General features: G+C 51.1%; 2 protein-coding genes across 2 annotated transcripts; one reads left to right on the top strand and one right to left on the bottom strand.

Annotated features, from left to right (window-relative positions):
* Positions 1-1,923: 1,923 nt before the first annotated feature.
* On the bottom strand, positions 1,924-21,093 carry P3H1 (prolyl 3-hydroxylase 1). Its single transcript, XM_007110051.3, has 15 exons — positions 20,564-21,093; positions 15,538-15,690; positions 13,949-14,138; positions 13,604-13,735; positions 12,616-12,755; positions 8,234-8,323; positions 7,876-7,928; positions 7,575-7,696; positions 5,776-5,903; positions 5,514-5,609; positions 4,926-5,076; positions 3,679-3,796; positions 3,217-3,292; positions 2,812-2,952; positions 1,924-2,397 (listed from the first exon to the last, which is right to left on the bottom strand). Exons 1-15 carry the CDS (start codon positions 21,026-21,028, stop codon positions 2,242-2,244), a joined length of 2,211 nt encoding a protein of 736 aa, XP_007110113.1. The 5' UTR covers positions 21,029-21,093; the 3' UTR covers positions 1,924-2,241.
* LOC102980269 (mitochondrial intermembrane space import and assembly protein 40-like) lies at positions 16,275-16,964 on the top strand. Its single transcript, XM_055081959.1, is given in 2 exon segments — positions 16,275-16,313; positions 16,527-16,964. Coding segments are annotated over 2 exon segments (477 nt in total).
* Positions 21,094-21,187: the final 94 nt, after the last annotated feature.

Genomic DNA, 21,187 nt, shown 5'->3' with positions numbered 1-21,187 from the left:
CTGAGAAGAGTTGTCTATGCCCACCAGCACCACTCCTTCTCCTCCCCTTCTCACTTGAACTCACTCCAGTCTTTCGTCGACTGGAACATCTCTTGCCAAAGTTCTCCCTGATCTCCATGTCACCAAATCCAAAAGAGGGTTCTCAGTTCTTATCTTGCTCAACCTCTCAGCAGCATTAGACACGGCTGCTCAGCCCAGCCTCCTGAAACACTCGCATCGGCTTCCAGGACTAGGCCTCTTGCCTCCCCTGCTCACCGCTGCTCCTCGTGTCCTCTGTTGGATCCCACTGCCTCCAGAGCCCCAGGTGCCTGCAGCCCGGCCCAGTCTTCTGACTCTTCCTCTGTCTACACTGACCTTAGTCTCCTGGCTTTGAACACCCCCCAAATGCCGATGGGGACCCCCAAAGTTCTGGCTCCTACCTCCACCTCTCCCTGAACTCAGAAACCTTTTGTCTCACAGGCTCCTCGAACTTGAGCATAACACATGCAAAACCAGACTCCTGCTTTCCACGCCCCATAACCATCATCTCACCTGCAGTCTGCCCCGTCATGGGAAAGGGCGGCTCCACTTCCCCAACTGCTTAGGCTGAATCCTTCTTTTTTATTTTTATTTTTGGCCGTGCCCCTTGGCACGCAGGATCTTAGTCACCCAAGAAGGGATCGAACCTGTGCCCCCTGCAGTGGAAGCGCGGAGTCCCAATCACTGGACCACCAGGGAATTTCCTAGGCTGAATCCTTGTTGCTCCTCCTCATACCATCCAACTGATCAGCAACTCCTGTCAGCTCTACTTTTTTTTTTTTCTTTCTTTTTTTTTTTTTTTCCTGTCAGCTCTACTTTAACGAGATCCAGAACCTGACCTTTTCGCTGCCTTTGCTGGCAACACCCGATCCACAACACCTCTGTCTCCACCCGGGGTCTTTGCAGCAGCATCCGTTCTGCTCTCCTTGTCTCCCTTCTTGCCCTTGTAGCCCATTCTCCACACACATTCTTCACTGAGGCCTTTCAAATGTAAGTCAGATGCTCTCACCCCCTGCTCAAAACCCTCCAAGGGCTCCTGTCCCACTGGGTCAAAGCCCAGGTGCTCTCAGTGGCCGACCAGGCCCCAGGGACCCTGACCTCACTGGATGCTCTGTGTCAGCACATCGGCCTCCTTGCTGTTGCCTTCTCCTCAGGGCCTGACCTGCCTTCTTTTCTACCTCAAAGGATTACACACACACACATTTATGTGTTTGTTACCTCTCTTCCTTACTAAAATAGAAGCTCTATGAGGGCAGGGACTTGTTTGGTTTGACACCATATTCCCAGCACCAGCACTTAGCTGGTGCTCAATAAATAAACACTGGTTGATTTAATAAACGGGCTCTCAGGGTGCAGGTTCCCAACCCACGACCACACTGCATCTCAAGCCCAGGAGGGAGATGGGCTTGTGGCCCGAGGAGCTGAATCTCCAGGTCTGCTCTTACTCCGTCTCCTAGAGGTGTGTGTTGTCCTGCACATGGAGGCCCTGAGGTATGAGGACCCTGAGGCCAGACATCAGAGCACGATGCATGTGGCCGACACGGGGGCAACATGCCAGAGCACTGCTGACCGCTGCTAGCTGCCAGAGCAGGATTAGTAATAATCCCTGCCATCCACCCAGAGCGTTCCAGTTCACAAAATGCTGTCACATCGGCGTCGCATGTGGGCCCCACAACTGCCCAGAGGTGGGCAGAGCAGCGATTATGGCCCCCGTTATACATATGACAACCCTGAGGTCCCTGAGGTTAAGGGTCTGGCCTGAGACTGCACAGGAAGTGGCCGAGCCGGGTACAGAGCTAGGCCTCTTCACACCATGCCTGCCACTGCATCCTGCCCAGAGCAATTTTTATCAAGTGAGACCTCTGGGGTCGATGGGCATATTTCCACTCTGAACAAACCACCGAGTAAAAAACCACGAATCATTTATTCTTTGGTGGTCTACACAGGCACTTAAATACTGTATTGCTGTCACGCGGCTGCCTGTGCAGGCCCCCGGAGTGGCTCTGGGCCTGCGTCCTGAGCCCTCGGTCAGGCCCAGGGGGAGAGGGCCATCCTGCTGTGTCCACTCCAAGAGCGGAAGCACCATGTGGACGGCTGTGAGCAGAGTCCCCTCAGCTGGGGGGCAGACCTAAGTTCCCCACTGCTCCTCACCCGAGGCTGGCCAGTCCAGGGTGCAGGACAGGGTTCCTCACATGGCTCTGATCACCGTCCACGTGTGAGCTGTCAGAGCTCATCCTTGTGTCCTGACTCACTGCTGGAGACAGAGCCCTGTACGGGCTTGGGGGGCCCCTCCTGGGCTTCTTGGGGCTGCTCATGGGGGAGGTCCGTCTCTTCTGGGCTAAAGAGCATCTTCACCAGGTCATCCGCCTGCACCCTGTCCTGCAAGGACAAACCCCTGGCTGTTCAGAGAGGCCTCTGGATCAGCCACTCACCATCTCTCAGGTGCTACTTCCTGGAGAACAAGAAGGCTCTTCTCCAGTGGCCTCTGAGCTCATCCTAATCCCAGCAGGTCCTACTCTTTGGGCAGAGGCAGCAGAGGTGGTACCCAGCGAGGGACCAAGAGCCAGGATCACTCCCCACATTGTCCCACCTGCCCCCCACCTGGAGCCCCATTCCCAAGGAAGGAAGAAGGGCCGGGGACCACGGTGACACAGTGCCGAAGCGAGGAGTCTCTCTGGACTCCCAAGCCCAGTGCTTCTTTCACGTCTAAGCATCGGCAGTGGGACTGGGGAAGGTGGAAGCAGAACAAGGGCCCTGCCAGGAACAGGTCACAGCAGCACCAACTGCTCTCACCCGCTCGCTGTGTCGAGCGTCCAAAGTGAACCACAGGGCGATGGCACAGCGCTGCCCTCTGGTGACAGCCTTCACTCCATGTGGGTTTTCCGTGCCCGAGGAGAATCCCACGGCCCTTCCGCACTGGGGCTGCACCTCTGCCTAAAGGGGACGACGAGGGGGTTACACGGGACAGAGACCATAACCTGCCTTCATAAGGGACATGGGGTCATTCAGGTCCAGGAGGGGATGGCTCCTCTGCCTGGCTTCCCAAAGACCAGAGCTAAAGAGAACAGGTGACTAGTCAGAGGCCCCCTGGTTTGGGGAGGGGAGTGCTGGCCACCAGGAAGACCAGCTGGCCATTCTGCCCACTGCACCTTGAGGTTTTGGCTCCCCTCCCAGGGATGGGGACAAGGGCACACTCACCGTCACGGTCTTGGCATCTAGTTCAGTGAAATAAAAACTTCCTCCGTCGAAGTCTGCGTTCAGGTAAAGAATGGCACTGGGGAAGGCAGAGAGCACCTCGACACCGACGTCCTCTTCCCGCCCCTCAGACACCCATGGCTCCAGTGCCTTTATCTCCAAGTGCTCCCAACCAGCAGCAGGAGGGGGGGCCTTCTCTGAAGCCTCACCAACACGACTCCTGACCTTCCCGCCTCCCTACCCTCGCCCCTGAGAATCCACCATGCCCTTCTCTGGGGTGCTCCTGTACCAAGTCTACCTTTCCCTGTCCTACTCTCACACTGCACTGTAATGATTCCCGTATTATCTGACTCCCAATCCAGAGGATCCTGGACGCTGGGAGGAGCTGGTCCCAAACCTGCATGTGTTGTGTTGGGGGAGGGGGCAGGGCACAGGGCCCTGGGGGCCTCACAGCAGAGCTGGCACCTGTAGTCCCGGAAGGTGTAGGCGGGGGGCTCCTTGATGCACACGAGGGCCTCGGCGTTCAGGATGCAGTTGTCCACGTGGACGGGGTGGCTACCGTCCTTCCTCTCGGCCTGTGCCTCTGCGGCCACGGAGACACACGTTAGCACTGGGGCACCTCAGGGGACACTGCAGCTCTCCTGCTGGCATGCGAGGGCAGGGGGGGGTCACTGCCGACCAGCTTCCCTTCCTCTGGCTGGATCCACGCTCTCCAAGTCTTTAGACACATAGGCAGTGAGCCTAACCTTAAACCCTTAACCTCGGTGAGTAAAATCAAGGCCTCACCCAGCCCTTCACCGCCTGCCGACTCTTCCTGGCTTCCTGCTACCCAGGACCCAGGGCCCCCACCTGGGGGACGGGACACACACAGTTGCGAGTCTGGCACATTCCTTGGGTGTGCCCAGATTTTGATAGAATTCCAAACTTTCTGAGGGAGAGTAAAGTCCTCTAATCTCTGCTGCCCATCAGTGTCATATCGGCACCAGGGGCCGCTGAAGGCTCTGGCATGACAGACCCGGCTGTGGGTCATGCGCGGTTCCTGGACACTGGCCGTGCCTCACCCTTCCTAGGGAATGAAAAAGGGAACGTGACAGAGGGAGAGTGAACGATGAACAACCTCCAGCCTGCCCTAACTTGTAAAATAAGTAGTTCTCTCAGAAATTGGTATTTAACAATTAGTGACAAAGAACTTGCAACGCAGATCATGACTCACCTAAGGGCACCTGTATGCCCAATACCAGCGTTGAGAACCACTGACTTACAGGATGCAAAATACTCTTGAATACAGTGCTCCGTAATTTGGCCTCTGAGGACCTCACCAGTCTTACGTGGCTGCCCCCCGTCCCCCCCTTGACCTTACGCTCCGGAAACGGCCACTTTCGTAGCCCCCGCCCCCAGCTGCAGGTCGCTCGGTGCCTCCACTCCTTTGCTCATGCTGCTCCCTCCGGCTGGAACGTCCTCCCGCTGCCCCGTCTACTCCACAGCTCCTATTCATCCTGCGCAGCTCTCATCACCTCCTCTGGGAAGCCCTCCTGACTCCCCGGGGAGACTGACTCGAACTTCCTCTGCTGCACTCATCGCACTGGTTTACGTTGGTTCCCCAGCAGGATGAAAGGGACCATATCCTGCTCTTCTCCGCGTCCTCCGCATCCAGCTGGTGCCTGGGTGGGCAGTGTGTGCTGCACGGGGGCTGCGGGTTGAGGGAGGCCCACCTTCGATCGCGGTGCGGCACACCAGGTGGGAGTAGGAGAAGTAGAGGGGGCTGTCCAGGCGGAAGTAGGACGCCATGACACGCCGCACCTTCTCCGTCACGTTGTAGTACAGGTGAGCGCTCTGCAGAGGAACCTTCCCTTCCTGTCCCAGCTGCCGAGGAGACCAGTGGTCAGCTACGCTGCACGCTCCTCTGCGGGCCAACAGAGACCACAGGGGCGCCAGGCCCCACTCCTCGTGCCCGCCAAGGACCAGTCCCTCTGCTTCCCGAACACGACTCTCTGCCATCGCCCCCTCCCCTCTCCTTCACACTTCTCTTTATGAGTAACCTGCTCAGAAGTACAGCGGTTCTTCAGAAAGCACTCTCAAGCTCGGGGTGTCAGCCTTGCTTGCTTGCCTCATTGTTATTACACTAATAGCCATGGTTCGAAAGTCAAGCTCACCCAGCATGGCTTATCCTGCCTCCGCGGCAGCTGGAACGCTGACAGGCAGTCACTTTGAACTTTCCTACCACCATCTCCAACTCCTCCCCAGAGCCTGCGCGTCCCCCTCCCCCTTCTCCACACTCTACAACAGAGTACTGACCCTACCTTGAGGGCCTTGAAGACAGTGACGCCATAGAACTTTTCGCTGGGAGTGTGTGGGGAGGTCTGACCCCGGTAGCCATCTCCTAAAGTTGCTGCTGCCTACGAGACCCCAAAAACAGGTGGAGTTAGCCAGGCAGCTGAGGGCCCAAGAAGAGGTGGTCGACTGCCCGCAGCAAGGGGCAGGCAATCGTTCAGCACCTGAGAGGCACCTAGTTGGGGGAGGCTGGGCCCTTAGGGAGATGGTATGGTCACGGGGTTCCCTCACATTGGTCAGTCTCTGCAGCTCCCGGCACTCCTCGTCAGAGATTACACCATCCATCACCACCCGCTGGGAGCCGTTCAAGACTTTGGAGGTCATGGTGAGTCTGATACCGTCATAAAGCAGGGGGCCACCTGCAAAGCAATAACACCAGCTAAATCCAGCAGCAGTTCTGTCCGGACACTCTCCATCAGCTATTGCCTTGCTGTAAGGAAGAGAAATTCCAGTTGTTTCCTGTTCACCAGAGAAACCTCCCGTTTGGTCGCTTCCAAAGGTAGGGTGGTCCAGAGGATGGAACTTAGAGCTGAAGGGCAGGAGATCCAAGTCCTGGTCCACAGCTGTTGGCTCCTGGGCTTTCACGCATTGTTGAGGAAACATCATAAAGACATTCCTAAAACATGAGTTCAGGACCAGAAAGAACTGCGTTTGACTCCTGCATCCTCCACTTACTAGCTGTGTGACCTTGGCAAGTTACTTAACCTCCCTGAGCCTTATCTCATCTGTAAAACAGCATCTACCTTGTAAGTCTGATGTAAAGAACAATAAGACCACTTTAAAGTTTAGCATGATACTTGGCACCTAGTAAATGCTTAAACGTTTAGCTACCATCATATCATCATCTATTTAAAATGAGGATCTTACAATCTGCCCAACCCACTTCCCAGGCAATTATGAGAATCAAGAGAAATAACAGGGTGAAAGCTCTCTGAAAACAAAGGAATGCTGGACAAATTCTTTAACATGCTAATCTCATTAAATTAAGCACTTGTTAATTGAAGCAACTGTAGAGTAAAGGCCAGCCTTTCTCTCTTCTATTTCTCCTAGTGTCTCTCTGTGCTGGGGACATACCAGAGACCCAATTCGACTCCATCTATTATTTACGTGTGCCAAGCACTGTGCTAGAAAAGGCAAGGGATTAACACCTGAAGACAGCACCTGTTCCAACAATTACACAAATGACCAACACAAGGCAGACCTTGTGAAAGTACAAAGTGCCTTGGAAGTTCAACAGAAATGGGGGTGGGGATCCCAACTGGCCTGGAGTTTAAGAAAGGCTCTGTAGGGTGGATCTGAGACACCTCACGGGGAGAGATGATGGGAAGTGTTTAGGAGGAGGCATAGGCCTGAACAAAGACTTGTGAGCAGAGAGAGGCCCAAGGACGAAGAGAAGGTATAAGTGGGGAATGGTAGAACATACGGTTAAAGGGGCAGGCAGGGAGGACGGCATCAGATTCCCTGTGTTTGGAAGACTGGTCTAGCCCCCAGGTGGGAAGGGGCAAGGACAGATTGGAGGAGAAAAGATGAGTGCAGAGAGGAGTGGCTGGGGGCCTGATGCACGCCTGAGGCCATGGGACAAGAAAAGGGTTGGGGAGAGAGAAAGAGAGCAGAGTCCTAATTGGCAGGACACCCCCGCAGAGGATTGGAGGGGACAGGCAAGGGGGGACCAAAGGAGACCTGAAGATTTTGAGGCTTGGTAACAGGACAAATGATGGCAGCTGGGAGAAAACAGTTTGGGGGTAAGGAGAGAGAACAAGTTTTCTCCTATAAATACTTACTGAAGCGAATTAAACTAGTGTCACTGTGACTCAGGAGTCTTACTTCTTAACCAAAGGCCAATTCTCAGTGCTCTTTGCAGGTGGAAGTCCCGTGGGTGAGTGAAGAAGGGCCACGGCGGGGGTGAGCCCTGACCCGCGCCAACTCGGATCCTGAGGCTGCTCTCTAAGGGGAGCTGCCCAGCTAACATGGGGACCAGCAGCCTTGCTGCCTCCATGACAGCCGAGGTGGCCCCACGCTCGTCCTCTCACCTTCCCGGGTCAGCCTGCTCACGTCCAGCGACTCCTTGGTCTTCTCTTCCACGAGGGTCTCAATCTCCTTCATAAGGTTTCCGATCTCCTGGGAGATGCGGGCGGCTGTTTCCCGTTCTGACCTGTGAGCACAGCCAGTCTGAGGGCTGTATTCCAGGGCCAGCCCAGGCTCCCACCCCAGCTTCCCAGACTGGACCTGCCCACCCCTTGCCAGGAGTTCACATCTGCCTCTGCCTGGCTCAGGAAGCCTCAAGTGCTTCATCACACCGATCCAATCATGCAGTTTCTTCAAGGCCCTCACTTCTGTTTCTCTTGCAGTCTCTTGGGAATCACCTCTTCTGGAGTCCATGAATCCTAAAAGCAGAGCAGGAAAAAATGAACGGTGTCGGGTGACCTGCTGAATCTTCCAGGTCTCAATGCACATACTAGGGCCTACAGGGAATCCACCATCTCACCGGCCTCCTTTCAGGAGATAAAGTGAGAGGTCTCTGGAACTGAGTCACCTGTACCCGGCTGCCCAGAATTCCCCGTCTCTCGTCCACGCAGATCTCCTGTTTGGCTCAACGCCCTAACGGCCCTCTCCCCAGAGGCACACGGTGTACAGCTCAGCCCATCCCTTGCATCCCCGCCCCACTCCGGCTCCCGGCACCCTGGCTCACCGGGTCAACAAAGGGAATTCCAAAAACGTCATAAGCGAAGAAGAGCAGTTCTTTCTCCAGCAGGCTTCGCTGGTGGTACTCCTGGGCACTCTGAGGAAACACAGTGGGAGGGACGCCCTGGTACTCAGCCCTGCCGCTGGCCCTAGCCCGCACTCCCCGCCCCTTCGTTCCACACTGTTGCCCCCCGTGCGACCCAAGGCTTCCTCTCCCACTATCACTAGTGTGTCTGTCCCCCAGTCTGGGACAAAAGTCTCACGTCTGTGCTCAAGGGTTCCTCTTGCCTGACACAAGCAGCCCCTCTGAGGGTGGCACAGCCAGGCTTCCCGTATAGGGAAACAGCCCCCCTTCCTTCCCCTGCCGTTAATCTCTGAGACAGAAAACCTGAGGATTCTCAGGAAATACTCTTTAAGGAAGGAAAAGTACTCCTTCTTGACTTCCGCAGGAGTTCAACACGCAGGGGAGGAAAAACCTAGGTGTTAGGTGACTCCTGCGTTATTCATTTAATCTTTACAGCCACCTTTGAGGTTGATAAGATTCTCCTCGTTTTACAGACGAAGACACTGAGGTACAGAGGGGATACGCAGCTTGTTTGAGGTGACACTATAGGAGATCCAAGCCTGGGTCTCTCCAATCCTAAAGCCCACGTGCTTTTTCCTATGCCATCTGCCTCCCCTCAGACTTGGAGTGGACGGTATCCCTCCCAGGAGCTGGGCCAGTGCAGTAGCAGCTGGGTCCTGCATCCGGCCATTCCCACACGTGCTCAGTGGTAGGGCTTACCCAGGGCAGGGAAACTAAGTACCTTCTGGGGTCACACCTTTCCCTAGGTGCCCTGCTAGTCTCCCAGCAGCAGAAGAAGGAAGGAAAAGAAAAAGAAGACATCATCAGTTGAAATAAAAGATGAGGGCAATAAGGAAAACTTTAAGGGCATCAATGAGGCCTATATCACCTATTATATTTACCCAAGAGGAAGATGGAAATTTTCTCCTAAGGAGTTGAAATAACTGGCCTCCCTCACCTAGTGCTGGACACCAAGCTAGGTATGTGTCATCTCCTTTAACCCTCTCCAACTGCTCTATGAGCCTGCCAGGGAGCAAGTCCCACTTCTACCATTTACTCATTCAACACTGATTTACTGAGTATCAGCTATGAGTCAGAACTGTGCCGGCACTGGAATAAAGCAGGGAAACAGAGATTCCGGTCACCATGGGCAGCCATAGGCTGCTGTGCAAGTTAACTCATTTCCTGGAGCCTAAATGTCTTCATCTCGAAAATGGCAAGAATAGCGCCCACCTCACAGGGTGCCTGTGATGATTAAATGCGATGATGGGTATAAACCACCTAGCTCAGTGCTTGGCCTGGGACAGGGCTCGACAGATGTTAGTTACCTTCTTTCCAGAAGGGCAGTTCTAGTTAGAAGTGGTAGACTGACCACTTATTTTCCCTTTCTGCCCCAGACTCACTAGTATGACTACAAAGGGTCAGGGGGAGGGGTCTTAACCAGGCAAAGAGACTAGGAGAGGCGCCATCTCAAATCCAGACGGTCACCAACTAGCGGCCAAAGAGGACAACGACAAGGTAACCAGCCTCCATATGGGAGGGGATGGCAAGAGGAGCATTATTAGAGATGCTCAGGATTGCAGATCCAAGAAGGAAGAACCTTGGTTTTTAACTTCAGGGTAGGTTGATGACCCCACCTCACTGGGTTGTTATGAGAATCAAACGAAAGAAAAGCTATGAAAAATTTTTGTAAACTATAAAATGCCACACACATTTGAAGGGTGCTTATTTTCCACAGTAAGCGCCACAACAACCAGAATGGGAGGTCTGTTACTGCCGCATCATCCACCTGCTTCTCCCAGTGAACAGAGGAAAAATGAGCCACCCTGGGCTGGAGTGGAGGCTGTGAGGGCGGTATCCTGCCACCCGTGTGCCCCGGGGCCAGCGCCGTGCACCTGTCTCCCAGGCTGGGAATGTGGTGCCTAATTAGACATGGAGAGGAGGGAGGCAGGAACCCCCCGCCCCACCGCCAGTTCCACCTCTCCCCTCCACCTGGTCAGCTCCCCTCCTCCAGCCCCCCGCCTCACTCAGACCTCGGTGGCTCTCTGCACCGTGACGGCCTCCGGCACCTCCCATTCTGAGCCCTGCCCCATCATATCTCATCAGGCTGCTTCAAACCCTTTGAGGGCTCACCACTGCCTGCCTCACACAGTAGGGTCCAAGGTCCTGGAGAGGCACTCAAGACCCCTCAAAAATCTGACCCTCCCGGGCCTCACTGCCTGCAACTCCCCAGCACCATCTTCTGTTCACATTGGACTGTCGTCCAGGTGGTTTGCAGATGCTGTTCTCCATCTAAAAGGCCCTTCTCTGACTCGTTCACCTACTGAAAGCTTTTAAAACCAATTGTCAACACCACTGCCTCTTGTGAAGCCTTCCCCGACCCGCCAGTTGCTTACTTTTCCTCCGTGCTCCCACTCTAGCTCGCTGACCCCTCTACTATGATATTCACCGCAGCATTTTACAAATCTTGGATTGTACACCTTTCCAAGGTGGTTTTAGATGGCATTCAAAAAGACATGAAAGCAGTAAAACAATAGCTGAAAGAAACCCCCGGAGTATCGATAGACATAAATAGACATGTTCAGTGCTCCCCCGCCAGCCCCTGACCCACAGGCCCATGCCTGGGCGTGGGAGGGTTAATCCCGATGAACGGTTTCTTACCAATCTGTGCAGAAAGTTAAAAAATTTAAAAATATATATGTATTACCAAAAAACGTAAATAGAATACCACTACAGTTCTATGTCTTCTTTTTCTGTACCTAAAATTACATCATGGAGACAATTTCATATTGGTGCGCAGGAATCTACTCAAGCAACATAATGGTTATCTTGTACGTCATTGAATGAACGTGCCAATTTTCTTTAACCAGTTCCCCAAGTTGATAGCATTGAGCTTGTTTCCAGTTTTTTGCTTTTAGCGGCGGACTTCTGATGCACATCTGTGCACATTTACCTTTGCACGCTTGTGTAGTATAGCCAAGGGTGAATCCCCGGCAGTCAGATCGCTGGGTGAATGAACAGTACAGTTTGCAGCCCTACCAACAGCCCAGGGGTGTGCCTGCTTTCTCACCCCCTACATGTGTCCAATAGACTTGTTGCATACACCACTGAGGGGCCTCTAGAGTAACTGTAGCTATCTATCTTTTTTTTTTTCTTTGACAAAAGGAAAAACTGATCCAAAGTTACAGCTATTTTTACAGACTGTAAGATTGGGTTTTGGAGAGGCCAGCAGGACACAAGTGATTGAGGGCCACAGTGACAAGCCACTCCATCTCAGGAGGTGGCTGAAGTTAGAGGTAAGAACACCCACCACCTGCTACTTGTGTACCATCAGCAAGACCCCTGTGATGCTACCTGTCCACACAACACTTTGTACAGCATCTGTCGGCTCACTATCTCATTTGACCCTCACACTCGTTCTGTGTTGAAGACAGAGCAAGAACCATAATCCTATTTTACAGAAGGAGAAAATGAGACTCAGCAGGGCAGTGCAGCATGACTAAGATTCCACATGATGTGTCAAAAATCACATGGCTAGTAAGTGGAGGAGCCAGGACTTGAGTCCAGATTAGTGACTTCAGATCCACCTCATTGTTCTGGGCTCAAGAAGGAGGGGATCTAGGGCCTGTGCAAGGCATATGTACAAATATCAAGGTTCGCAGTATTGAACTTCATTAAGTTAAAAACAGAACTTTTCATGTTTTTAATACAAAAATGATACCCATTCACTGCAGGGAATTTAGAAAATATAAAGGAGCAAAACACAAAAATCACCCGTAATTCCAGAAATAGCCATTGTTAAATGAACAGCACAAAGTGCAGTGCCCCCGGCAGTGCAGGCGTGGGCCTGCTTTCACTTCAGTGCCTTTCGTTTTAGTCTTTCTATTACATAGATTTTTTTCCTTGTTTTGGAGTGAGATGGGTATAATGCTGAAACAGGGAGAGACAGAACAATGGCAGAAAGAAGCGGGGGTGGGGAAGAAAACGGAGGCAGAAAAGAGGTGAGTGAAAAACAAATTTAGCATGAAGTAGAAAATGATAAATCTTAGCCAAATCAAGTCTCAAAGTGGAGGTGCTGAAAAAGGGAAAGAACATGGCTGCTTTGCGGTTCTGCTTTTCCCTGCCGACTTGGAGAACAGACTTCTGGGCCCAGATTGTGGTAATTAAGGTTCTGGCTTATTCCCCGCTTTCTGTGCACTCACACCCACACAGGCAACCTGCCCCACCCCTGCCCGAGCAGCCCCGGCTCCTTCTCCTCTACCCCACTCTCTGCTTTCTGGTCTGGGTTCAGCTGGCAGCCACCCAAAGTAATGCAAGTCTCTCACCTCACGGGGGCCAATGGATCTGGCTTGTTCTTCTCCAAGCATGGCTGTATAGTAGACCAGATTCTGGTTCATCACCTCATCATTGGGGAAGAAGAGGAGATAGGTCTTGGCACATTCAATGGCCTGTGTGTAATTCCCAACTGAAAAGGGGAAAGAATGGCTGAGAAGAAAGCATCGAATCCTGGGTACCATGAACTGCCTAGTGTTCAATCTCAGCACAGCTCAAGGCAATGATGACATGGCAAGGTGGCACCAGCTACATAACACGACTGCCTGACTTGGCGGGAGAAATTACAGAATAAATTATAGAATATACGATTGATTTTTAAGGTGCTCAGTGTCTGCAAGTAATTCAAACATTGGCCCTAATATTCCCAATCATTAGACCTATTTCAGGAATATTCCCCTGTCTTCCTACCTTTTTTTCCCTATGGATTTTCAGAAGAGAAGGGAAGGATTACAATAGCAGACCGTCTCTTTGGCAGAGTTCTTGTTGATATGTGTTGGTCTCCTCAACCATAAAAGTGTATATTATTGAATATGCTGTAATGCTTAGCACACAGTGGGGACTCAGTAAAGACCCGCTGACTTGTTGCTTTTCTGGATATTGACAGCCCCCTCACCCCACCCCAGAGCATCAGTGCTACATGAGGGAGAAGGGCAGGGAAATGCCCTGTGAGCTGGTTTAAATGGAAGCACACCCTTGCCTTTACTATAACTTAACTCAGGTGCAAAATGAGATTATAAATGTTATAGAGGGGACCAGAGGGTGAGGTCCTAGAGTCTCCCTCCCCCCAGCTTTTCAGGCTGCTGGTACTGCTTCTTGGAAGGTGGCTTGTAACAAGGTATTCAGGGATCACCTGGCATGGTGCCTGCCAGAGCCGAAGAGAGAAACCAAACAGCCTGAAGAAGCACAGTGGCCATAATCCCTGCCTTCCTTGCTTTTGGCTTAGTGAAAAGCAGCTGAGAAAGAGAAGGGAGGCCTTACTGTTATAGTAGGCAAATTGCAGATAATTATAATGCGATGGGAGGAAGTCTTCAAAGGGCTTCTCTCGACTTGGGTGGGAAGCAAGCTCCGTGACACAGTTCTGCTTACAGCTGAGGACCTGGATGTAATGGTCTGAAAGGAATCGAGGAGGGGGAAGAACCATAAGGTCAATTTCCAGGATTCAAATGCTGCTTAAGATGAACAAATTCAAGTGGAAGCAATTTTCAGTCAGATTCCCAGATTTAAGAGATTCAGGAATGAGGCTGAAGATGCTGTGTCTGCAGAATCACGTTGCTGCCCTCAGAACCCAGAGGCCTGGCCGAGGGCTGGGCTTGGGCCCCGCACCTGTGATGGCCTGGAAGAGGTCAGCATTGTACTCCAGGTAGTTGTAGCCGTCGTAGTCATAGGGCCCTTCACAGAGGGCACGGCACTCCTCGTCTGCCACGAAGTACTCCCGCAGCGCCCTCTCCAGGTGGGGCACGGCTTCCTGCAGCTGCTCCTTGGAGTAGAGGCGCACTCCCAGCCGAAACTCGTGCTACTGGGAGGAAGGGGTACTCAGATGCAGGGCAGACTGCGGACAGCCCTCCCTCCTTGCCCACAGCCACCTCCACGGGCATCCCCATAGCCCTCTCAGGTTACGGATGGAAAGGGTGGCTGCTACACAAAGAAAGCCTGCTGGAAACGGTCTTTACTTAGTCAGTCTTTACATCTGACTTTCTTTTGAAATTTGAACACATTTAACTCAATCTACTTGAAAGATATAAGGGAATTCACTGTCATTTTCTTGCACTTTTTTTGTAGGGCTGAAAGTTTTCAAAATAAAAATTTAATAAAAAAAAATTTAACTCTTAGCTATCAGAATGTGGTTTGAGGTGACGAAAGCAATCTTTCTAGCAGTAAGGACTGATTTGGGCTGCTGCAGCTGATTACAGACTTTGCTTCGCTTCTGCTCTCTGTGGGACATGGCTCCCTTCTTGCGGACAATAACCATTTTCATTTGTCACAGAATCACTAAAAAAGAAAAAAAAAAGAAAAAAACCCAAACTGTGTAGAGTTGTATAATGTACTAGATATACACAGTTTACTTGTAAAAGTCATTTTGATGTTGTTTCTAATATGCCTATTTCTAAACTACAACATACGCCCTCTTTGAAAATGCTATATCGGGACTTCCCTGGTGGTCCAGTGGCTAAGACTCTGTGCTCCCAATGCAGGGGGCCCAGGTTCAATCCCTGGTCAGGGAACTAGATCCCACATGTGTCAACTAAAGATCCCGTGTGCTGCAACGAAGATTCCCCGCAGGCCACAACTAAGACCCGGCACAGCCAAATAAATAAATATTTTTTAAAAATGCTATGTCATCATAGATAATACCTCTTATGGGACACAGACTTTTCCTGCTAAATAAATAGAATAAGAACATTGAGGAATCCTGTACCACTCACTGTAATGAAAAACAAAAACCTACATGAGGAATCCTGTACCACTCACTGTAGTGAAAAACAAAAACCTACATGACCAAAAAAATTTGACAAGTAAATGAATACGATGTGTGCATAAGATGGATTGTCATGCAGCCACTAAAAATTGTGTTTTCAAAGAAAATTTGAAGACATGAGAAAAGACGCATCATATAATGTTAGTTCAAAAGGGATGATGAAAAATACATACACATTATGATGCCAAATTAGGTTTAAAAATTAGAAATACTGAAGACTTTAAAAATAGGCCAAAATATCAACTACTGGTTTTCTGAAGGTGGCACTATTATAGATGATCACTTTCTGTTTTTTACGTATTTGCATTTTTCTAATGTTGTACAATGAACATACATTACTTCTGTAATCAGAAAGCAACCCTAGTGAATGTCACTATAATAAAAAGAAAGAGCGAGAGAAAAGGGATAGCGTTTTTTGTTTGTTTGTTGTTTTCACCATATGGGGTTTGGCCTCAAGATCCTTGAAGTCGGCTTCCTTCACCCCAGACATGGTTTGGTAATAGTCCAGGTTCTGACGCATCTCCATGTGCTCAGGATTGCCCACGAAGAAGGTATGAGCTGCTGCTACGGCTTTCTCCAACTTGTTTATCTAAGGGTGAAGAACAAGAACATGGTTGTCACATCCAAACCTTGATGGTTTGTGTCCAAATGTGCAGTTCACAGTAAACAGGAAATCCCCACCTTCCTGAGCCTTCCACTCAGTGTGCCTCAGCCCCTGCCAAGCCCAGAAAACACACCTATTGCAGGAACTACATACCAGAGATTAGAAGCACGGGGCCCTGGGCAGGTTTTCAGCTATTTCCCAAATCAGCATTAGGGATTCCTCAAATTACAGGAGGCAATGCTTCAGAAGTGTAAACATTCTATTCTAAAACAAAGGTGGTATTGTAGGGGGAATGCTATGGAAGACTGACTGCCTAAATAATATACTCTCGAGATTCGGATGTGGCACTAAACTGAAGAAAGTCTAAAGAGTCAAGGATTAAGGGGTAGGGGAGAAACAGCAGTTAACAATTAGACCATGCCGAAAAAGTTGCCTAGGGGAAAAAATATATATGTATATATATATTATATATATATATATATTTTTTTTTCCCTGCGTACATGTTTTTGACACATTCAGGGAAAAGGTGGGTGGTTGAAAAGTCTTAAGATCCTATACAAAATCCAGACATGGCATCTTCTGACTTTTCAAAGCCCAGGGCTCATGAGGTTAAAACAAGTGGCTATACAGAAATCTGAGGGGGGAAAATGTGCTACAGGTCACAATCATGCCCATAGCAATGGACTCCAGCATATCAAAATGATACAGCTTCACATGCAGAATCCAAAATAAATCACTAGGTGGGTCTGCGCGGGTCTCCAAGCCACCTGTCTGGCAGCAGAGAGGTCACGGCGTGAGGCCGCCGCCACAATCGCTGCGAGGTCGGAGGGCTGGGCTGCACTGTGGCCTACTGCCGGCAGGAAGGGAAGGATGGAATCATATTTGTGACCAAAGAAGACCATGAAACTCCAAGCAACGCGGAGCTGGTGGCTGACGACCCCAATGATCCGTAAGAGGAGCCCTGATGGATCCTGCCCAATGGAGACCTCAGCTGGAACTGCCCGTGCCTTGGGGGCATGGCCAGCGGCCTGTGTGGGGAACAGTTCAAGGTGGCCTTTTCCTGCTTCCACTGCAGCACAGAGGATGTCAAGGGGTCGAACTGTGTAGACCAGTTCCAGGCCATGCAGGAGTGCATGCAGAAGTACCCGTACCTCTATCCCCAGGAGGAGGAGGAGGAGGAGGAGAAGCCAGCAGATCGATTAGAGGAATCGGCTGCTTCTGAGGTTGCCGCAACCAAAGAAGAGGAGGGGCCCAGCTAATGAAGGCCTGGGGCGCTGGGCTCCAGCCTCCTTCAGAGCGTTATGAACCTCTCCAAGAAAGTGTCTCTCCCTCTGTTGTTCTGTGCATGTAATGTACAAAATAACTTGTGCTGATCAGGGGTCTTGGCCCCTTGGCATATACACTGAAAAATGGGTTGTATGTATGTGTATCGCACATGAACCTAATAGCGAATGTAGCTGCCACTTCTGAATTCTCTTCTCAGATTGTCCTGAATTTTGCCACTTTGAAATAACGTGCTGAATAATCTCAGCAACCAAAAATCATTATCTGAGAGTGTCTCTTGTGAGCGAGCTGATTTACTCTGATTCATTGCATCCCTTTTAGTAAATTTTATACCCAGTTGGAAAGTGAAATAGAAACAAAACATCGTCCTTTAAAAATGCTGGAGTGGAGCCGCTCCTTGTAGAAGGGGCAGGATGATCAGCCCTTGAGTATTTGACGAAGCACTATGCTTCATTTCTGATATATTTTGGTTTCCAGTTTGCATTGAGCATCAGGTTTTCTACGTTTGGAAAACAGAGCTTCGGACCCTCTGAGTGACTCCCTTTGTAAGTGAAGAGAAAGGCTGTTTTTTTCTGTTCTTGTTATTCCAAAAGCCCTGGTTTGGGGTCTGTGTTCACACTGGCTCTGTCTCAGCCTGTTCAGATGCAATGTTCTTGAGAGGTGGGGACCTAATCATTACCAAAGTAGCACCCGAGAGAGGAAATGGTGTCAATTAAAAGGAAACATGATTTTTACCTGAAAAAAAAAATCACTGATGATCTAATGATTAATTACATGGGTTGTGGTGTCAGACTGGTGACAAAGGTAGGTTTAATTATTCACTTCTTGCGGCTTTAGGCAAGTTAAAGTTTACTCTCTAAACTCAGTTCTCTAATCGGTTAACTGGAGATAGTACTCGCTACCTCACAGGATTGCTGGGAAAGTTAAATGAGAGGATATATATCCAGCTTCTAACACATGGTGCTGGGCACATATTAAATGCTTAATAAATGTTAGCTCGGGCTTCCCTGGTGGCGCAGTGGTTGAGAATCTGCCTGCCAATGCAGGGGACACGGGTTCGAGCCCTGGTCTGGGAAGATCCCACATGCCGCGGAGCAACTAGGCCCGTGAGCCACAACTACTGAGCCTGCGCGTCTGGAGCTTGTGCTCTGCAACAAGAGAGGCCACAACAGTGAGAGGCCCGTGCACCACGATGAAGAGTGGCCCCCCCGCTTGCCGCAACTAGAGAAAGACCTCGCACAGAAATGGAGACCCAACACAGCCAAAAAATTAAATAAATAAATAGCGTTCCCTTTAAAAAAAAAATTTTTTTTAAATGTTAGCTCAATAAATGTAAATCCTAGCACATTAGTAATATGCTAAGAAAAATATTTTTTCTTTTCTGATGATCATCAGTACTAGTAAATGCACACTAAACAAGAAGTCAGCCCTGGCTGTGACCCCCAAATAGCTAGGTGACCCACGGTCAACAATCCCCATCTCTGTACCTCAGTTGCCTTAATTATAAAATTAGAAATTCTCTCAAGTCTGTCCCTTTCATGGATTGATTCTCTCTCCCATATCTTTCAGCACTGCTCTTGCCTTTCTCTGTTCTCCTCCATCTCAACACCCCTCACCCCACCCCCAGCCCTTTACCCCCTAAGCACGATGCACCTCATTTCTTTCTCTTATATGGACAACTGCAGTCATCTCCTAATGGTTCGCCCTGCCACCACTTTCTCCTTCTCCCAAGGCCTACGTCACATGGCTTCCAGAATTAGCATTCTACAGCCCAGTTCTGATGATGGCTCCTTGAAGCCTGCAGAATTCTCTTCCCAGTCTGGCCCCACTCTATCGTGAATGGCCATCCTTCCTCTCCTCTGACAATATTTGGGATCAGCTTCAAATGTCACCTCTTCTTTCAAGTCTAACTTCTCTGACACAAAGCTAGATTCCTCCTCCTTTGTGTTCCCACAGCTGGATGTACATACCCTTTCAGTAGCCCTTACTACTAAAGTGACTCTTAACAGCAAAGCAAGGTAACACAAAAAAATATAAAGACAAGCATTTTAATTACCTGTACAAGAACTGGGATGTAGTAAGTATTCAATAAATGTCAAAGAATTTTTTTTTTTTTTTTTTTTTGGTACACGGGCCTCTCCCGCTGCGGAGTACAGGCTCCGGACGCGCAGGCTCAGCGGCCATGGCTCACGGGCCCAGCTGCTCCGCGGCATGTGGGATCCTCCCGGACCGGGTCACGAACCCGTGTCCCCCGCATCGGCAGGCGGACTCCCAACCACTGCACCACCAGGGAATCCCTCAAAGAATTTTTAAAAGTGCTGTTAAGTGACATGACCAAAGATATAGCCCAGTTATTTTGGTTTCAAGTCCAGCACTCTTCTGGGAAACTAGGAGGAATGGACCAGAACTGTGTAAGCATAATGCTTGTGGAAAGGTGGAAATTTGAGGTCCCCAAGATTTTCTAAGTCTCTCTCTAGGTTGAATTGAAGGTCTTTTAAACTATGGCTATAATAGATACCCGGCACAGCTCCTTCTTCCTTTTTTAAAAAAAAATTAATTAATTAATTTTTGGCTGCGTTGTATCTTCATTGCTGCGCACGGGCTTTCTGTAGTTGCGGCTAGCAGGGGCTACTGTTCATTGCAGTGCGCAGGCTTCTCATTGCAGTGGCTTCTCCTGTTGCGGAGCACGGGCTCTAGGCGCGTGGGCTTCAGTAGTTGTGGCATGCAGGCTCAGTAGTTGTTGTGCACGGGCTTAGTTGCTCCGCAGCATGTGGGATGTTCCCGGACCAGGGAACGAACCCACGTCCCCTGCATTGGCAGGCAGATTCTTAACCACTGCACCAACCAGGGAAGTCCCTCCTTCTTCCTTTTTTCCCAACAAAATGGACCAATAACAGCACTTACTTTACAGGATATTGCCAGGATCTGGGCAAATGAATTAATAAACGCAAAGTACTTAATAGTGTCTGAAAGTATGTGTTGGCTCTCATTATCATCATAAATCAGAAGCACTCCAAATCTATGTATACACTTGGACTTAAGGCACTCTGGAATTCCTAAAAGTACTCATTTTCTTTGAAACCTGACCGACCAGCCAGAGGGTCCCTTACAGGGAGGGGCCAGACATCCTCTACTGGCGACGTGGCAACCTCATGTCCTGAAAGAAAGCTGCTGCACTCGGGCAGCAGGAAAAGCATCACTGAAAAGCGAAGCGGAAGGAAGATACTGTAGAAAGGTCTTAGCTTCTCACTCGGTTAACTTACAACAAAATTAGGATCAGAGACCCAAGCTGCCGCTGTAGTCCCCTCTAAGAGGCCTCTCGGGGAACACTAGACCAAGTTTTGCTTGGTCTGTGCCTTAACCCCGGCTGGATCTTTGGGGTCACCATCTGCCTATGCGAACCGGCGAGGCTGGTCTCCCGGCAGGGTCTCTGCTCTCCCTGGATACGGGAAGAGCTCCCTGGCCAAGACGCCACTTTCCCTCTCCGCGAGCACTTCCCTGGCCCCCCAAGTTCCCCCGGGCCAACCACACCCAGAAGGACCCCGGCCGCCCCGGGGCCCAGGCAGATCTGTACCTTGAAGTAGGCGACCTGTAGGTAGTTGTAGGGGCTCCGCTTGTTGAACTCCAATTCCAGCTCCTCGCTGAGCGAGTGGGCGGCCGACGGCCCGAGGCAGCGGCGCAGGCAAGCGGCGCGGCGCAGCAAGCCCCCGAAGAAGCGTAGGTCGTGCAGGGCGGCGGCGCCCGAGGCCTGCGCCAGGCTGGGGGGCGAGTCCGGGTCCAGCTCCCATGGGAGGTCGGCGGCACACCGGGTGCGGCAGCGCAGGCGAAGGGCGCGCAGGGTGGCCCGCGAGCGCAGCGCCCGCTCCATGCTCAGAACCACCCCAGCCCAGTCACCGCGAGCATAGGCCGCGGTCCCCTCCGCGAAGAGCAGATCAGGTGCCGTCAGGTCCCATTCCGCCTCCGACTCCGCCTTGGCCCGAGAGGCAGCGGTGGCGACCGCCAGCAATGTGGTCAGCAGCCTCAACGAGCGCGCTGCCATGGCCGCTCAGACCTAACGGGACCGCTGGTCACCGGCCAGGGAGGCCAGGGAGGCCCGAGTCCCACCCCCGGGAATCCCCGCCCCGGAGTGAAGCCCCGCCCCGAGTTAAGCCCCGCCTCCCAAACCCGGCAGTGCACGCCCAGGAGGCTGCACCGCCTC

This window comes from Physeter macrocephalus, chromosome 3 (genome assembly GCF_002837175.3).
Source record: "Physeter macrocephalus isolate SW-GA chromosome 3, ASM283717v5, whole genome shotgun sequence".
NCBI lineage: Eukaryota > Metazoa > Chordata > Mammalia > Artiodactyla > Physeteridae > Physeter > Physeter macrocephalus.
This window is presented reverse-complemented; position numbering and strand designations above follow the sequence as displayed.

Bases quoted from the DNA above. Each gene is read 5' to 3' on its own strand.
- P3H1 (XM_007110051.3), bottom strand. From the start codon at position 21,028: ATGGCAGCGCGCTCGTTGAGGCTGCTGACCACATTGCTGGCGGTCGCC. The intron at 7,929-8,233 runs GTGAGCCAGGGT...CTCTGCTTTTAG, and splicing joins GAATTCCCTTTGTTGACCCG to GATTCATGGACTCCAGAAGA. The intron at 5,610-5,775 runs GTGAGGGAACCC...GGGGTCTCGTAG, and splicing joins AGCTGCAGAGACTGACCAAT to GCAGCAGCAACTTTAGGAGA.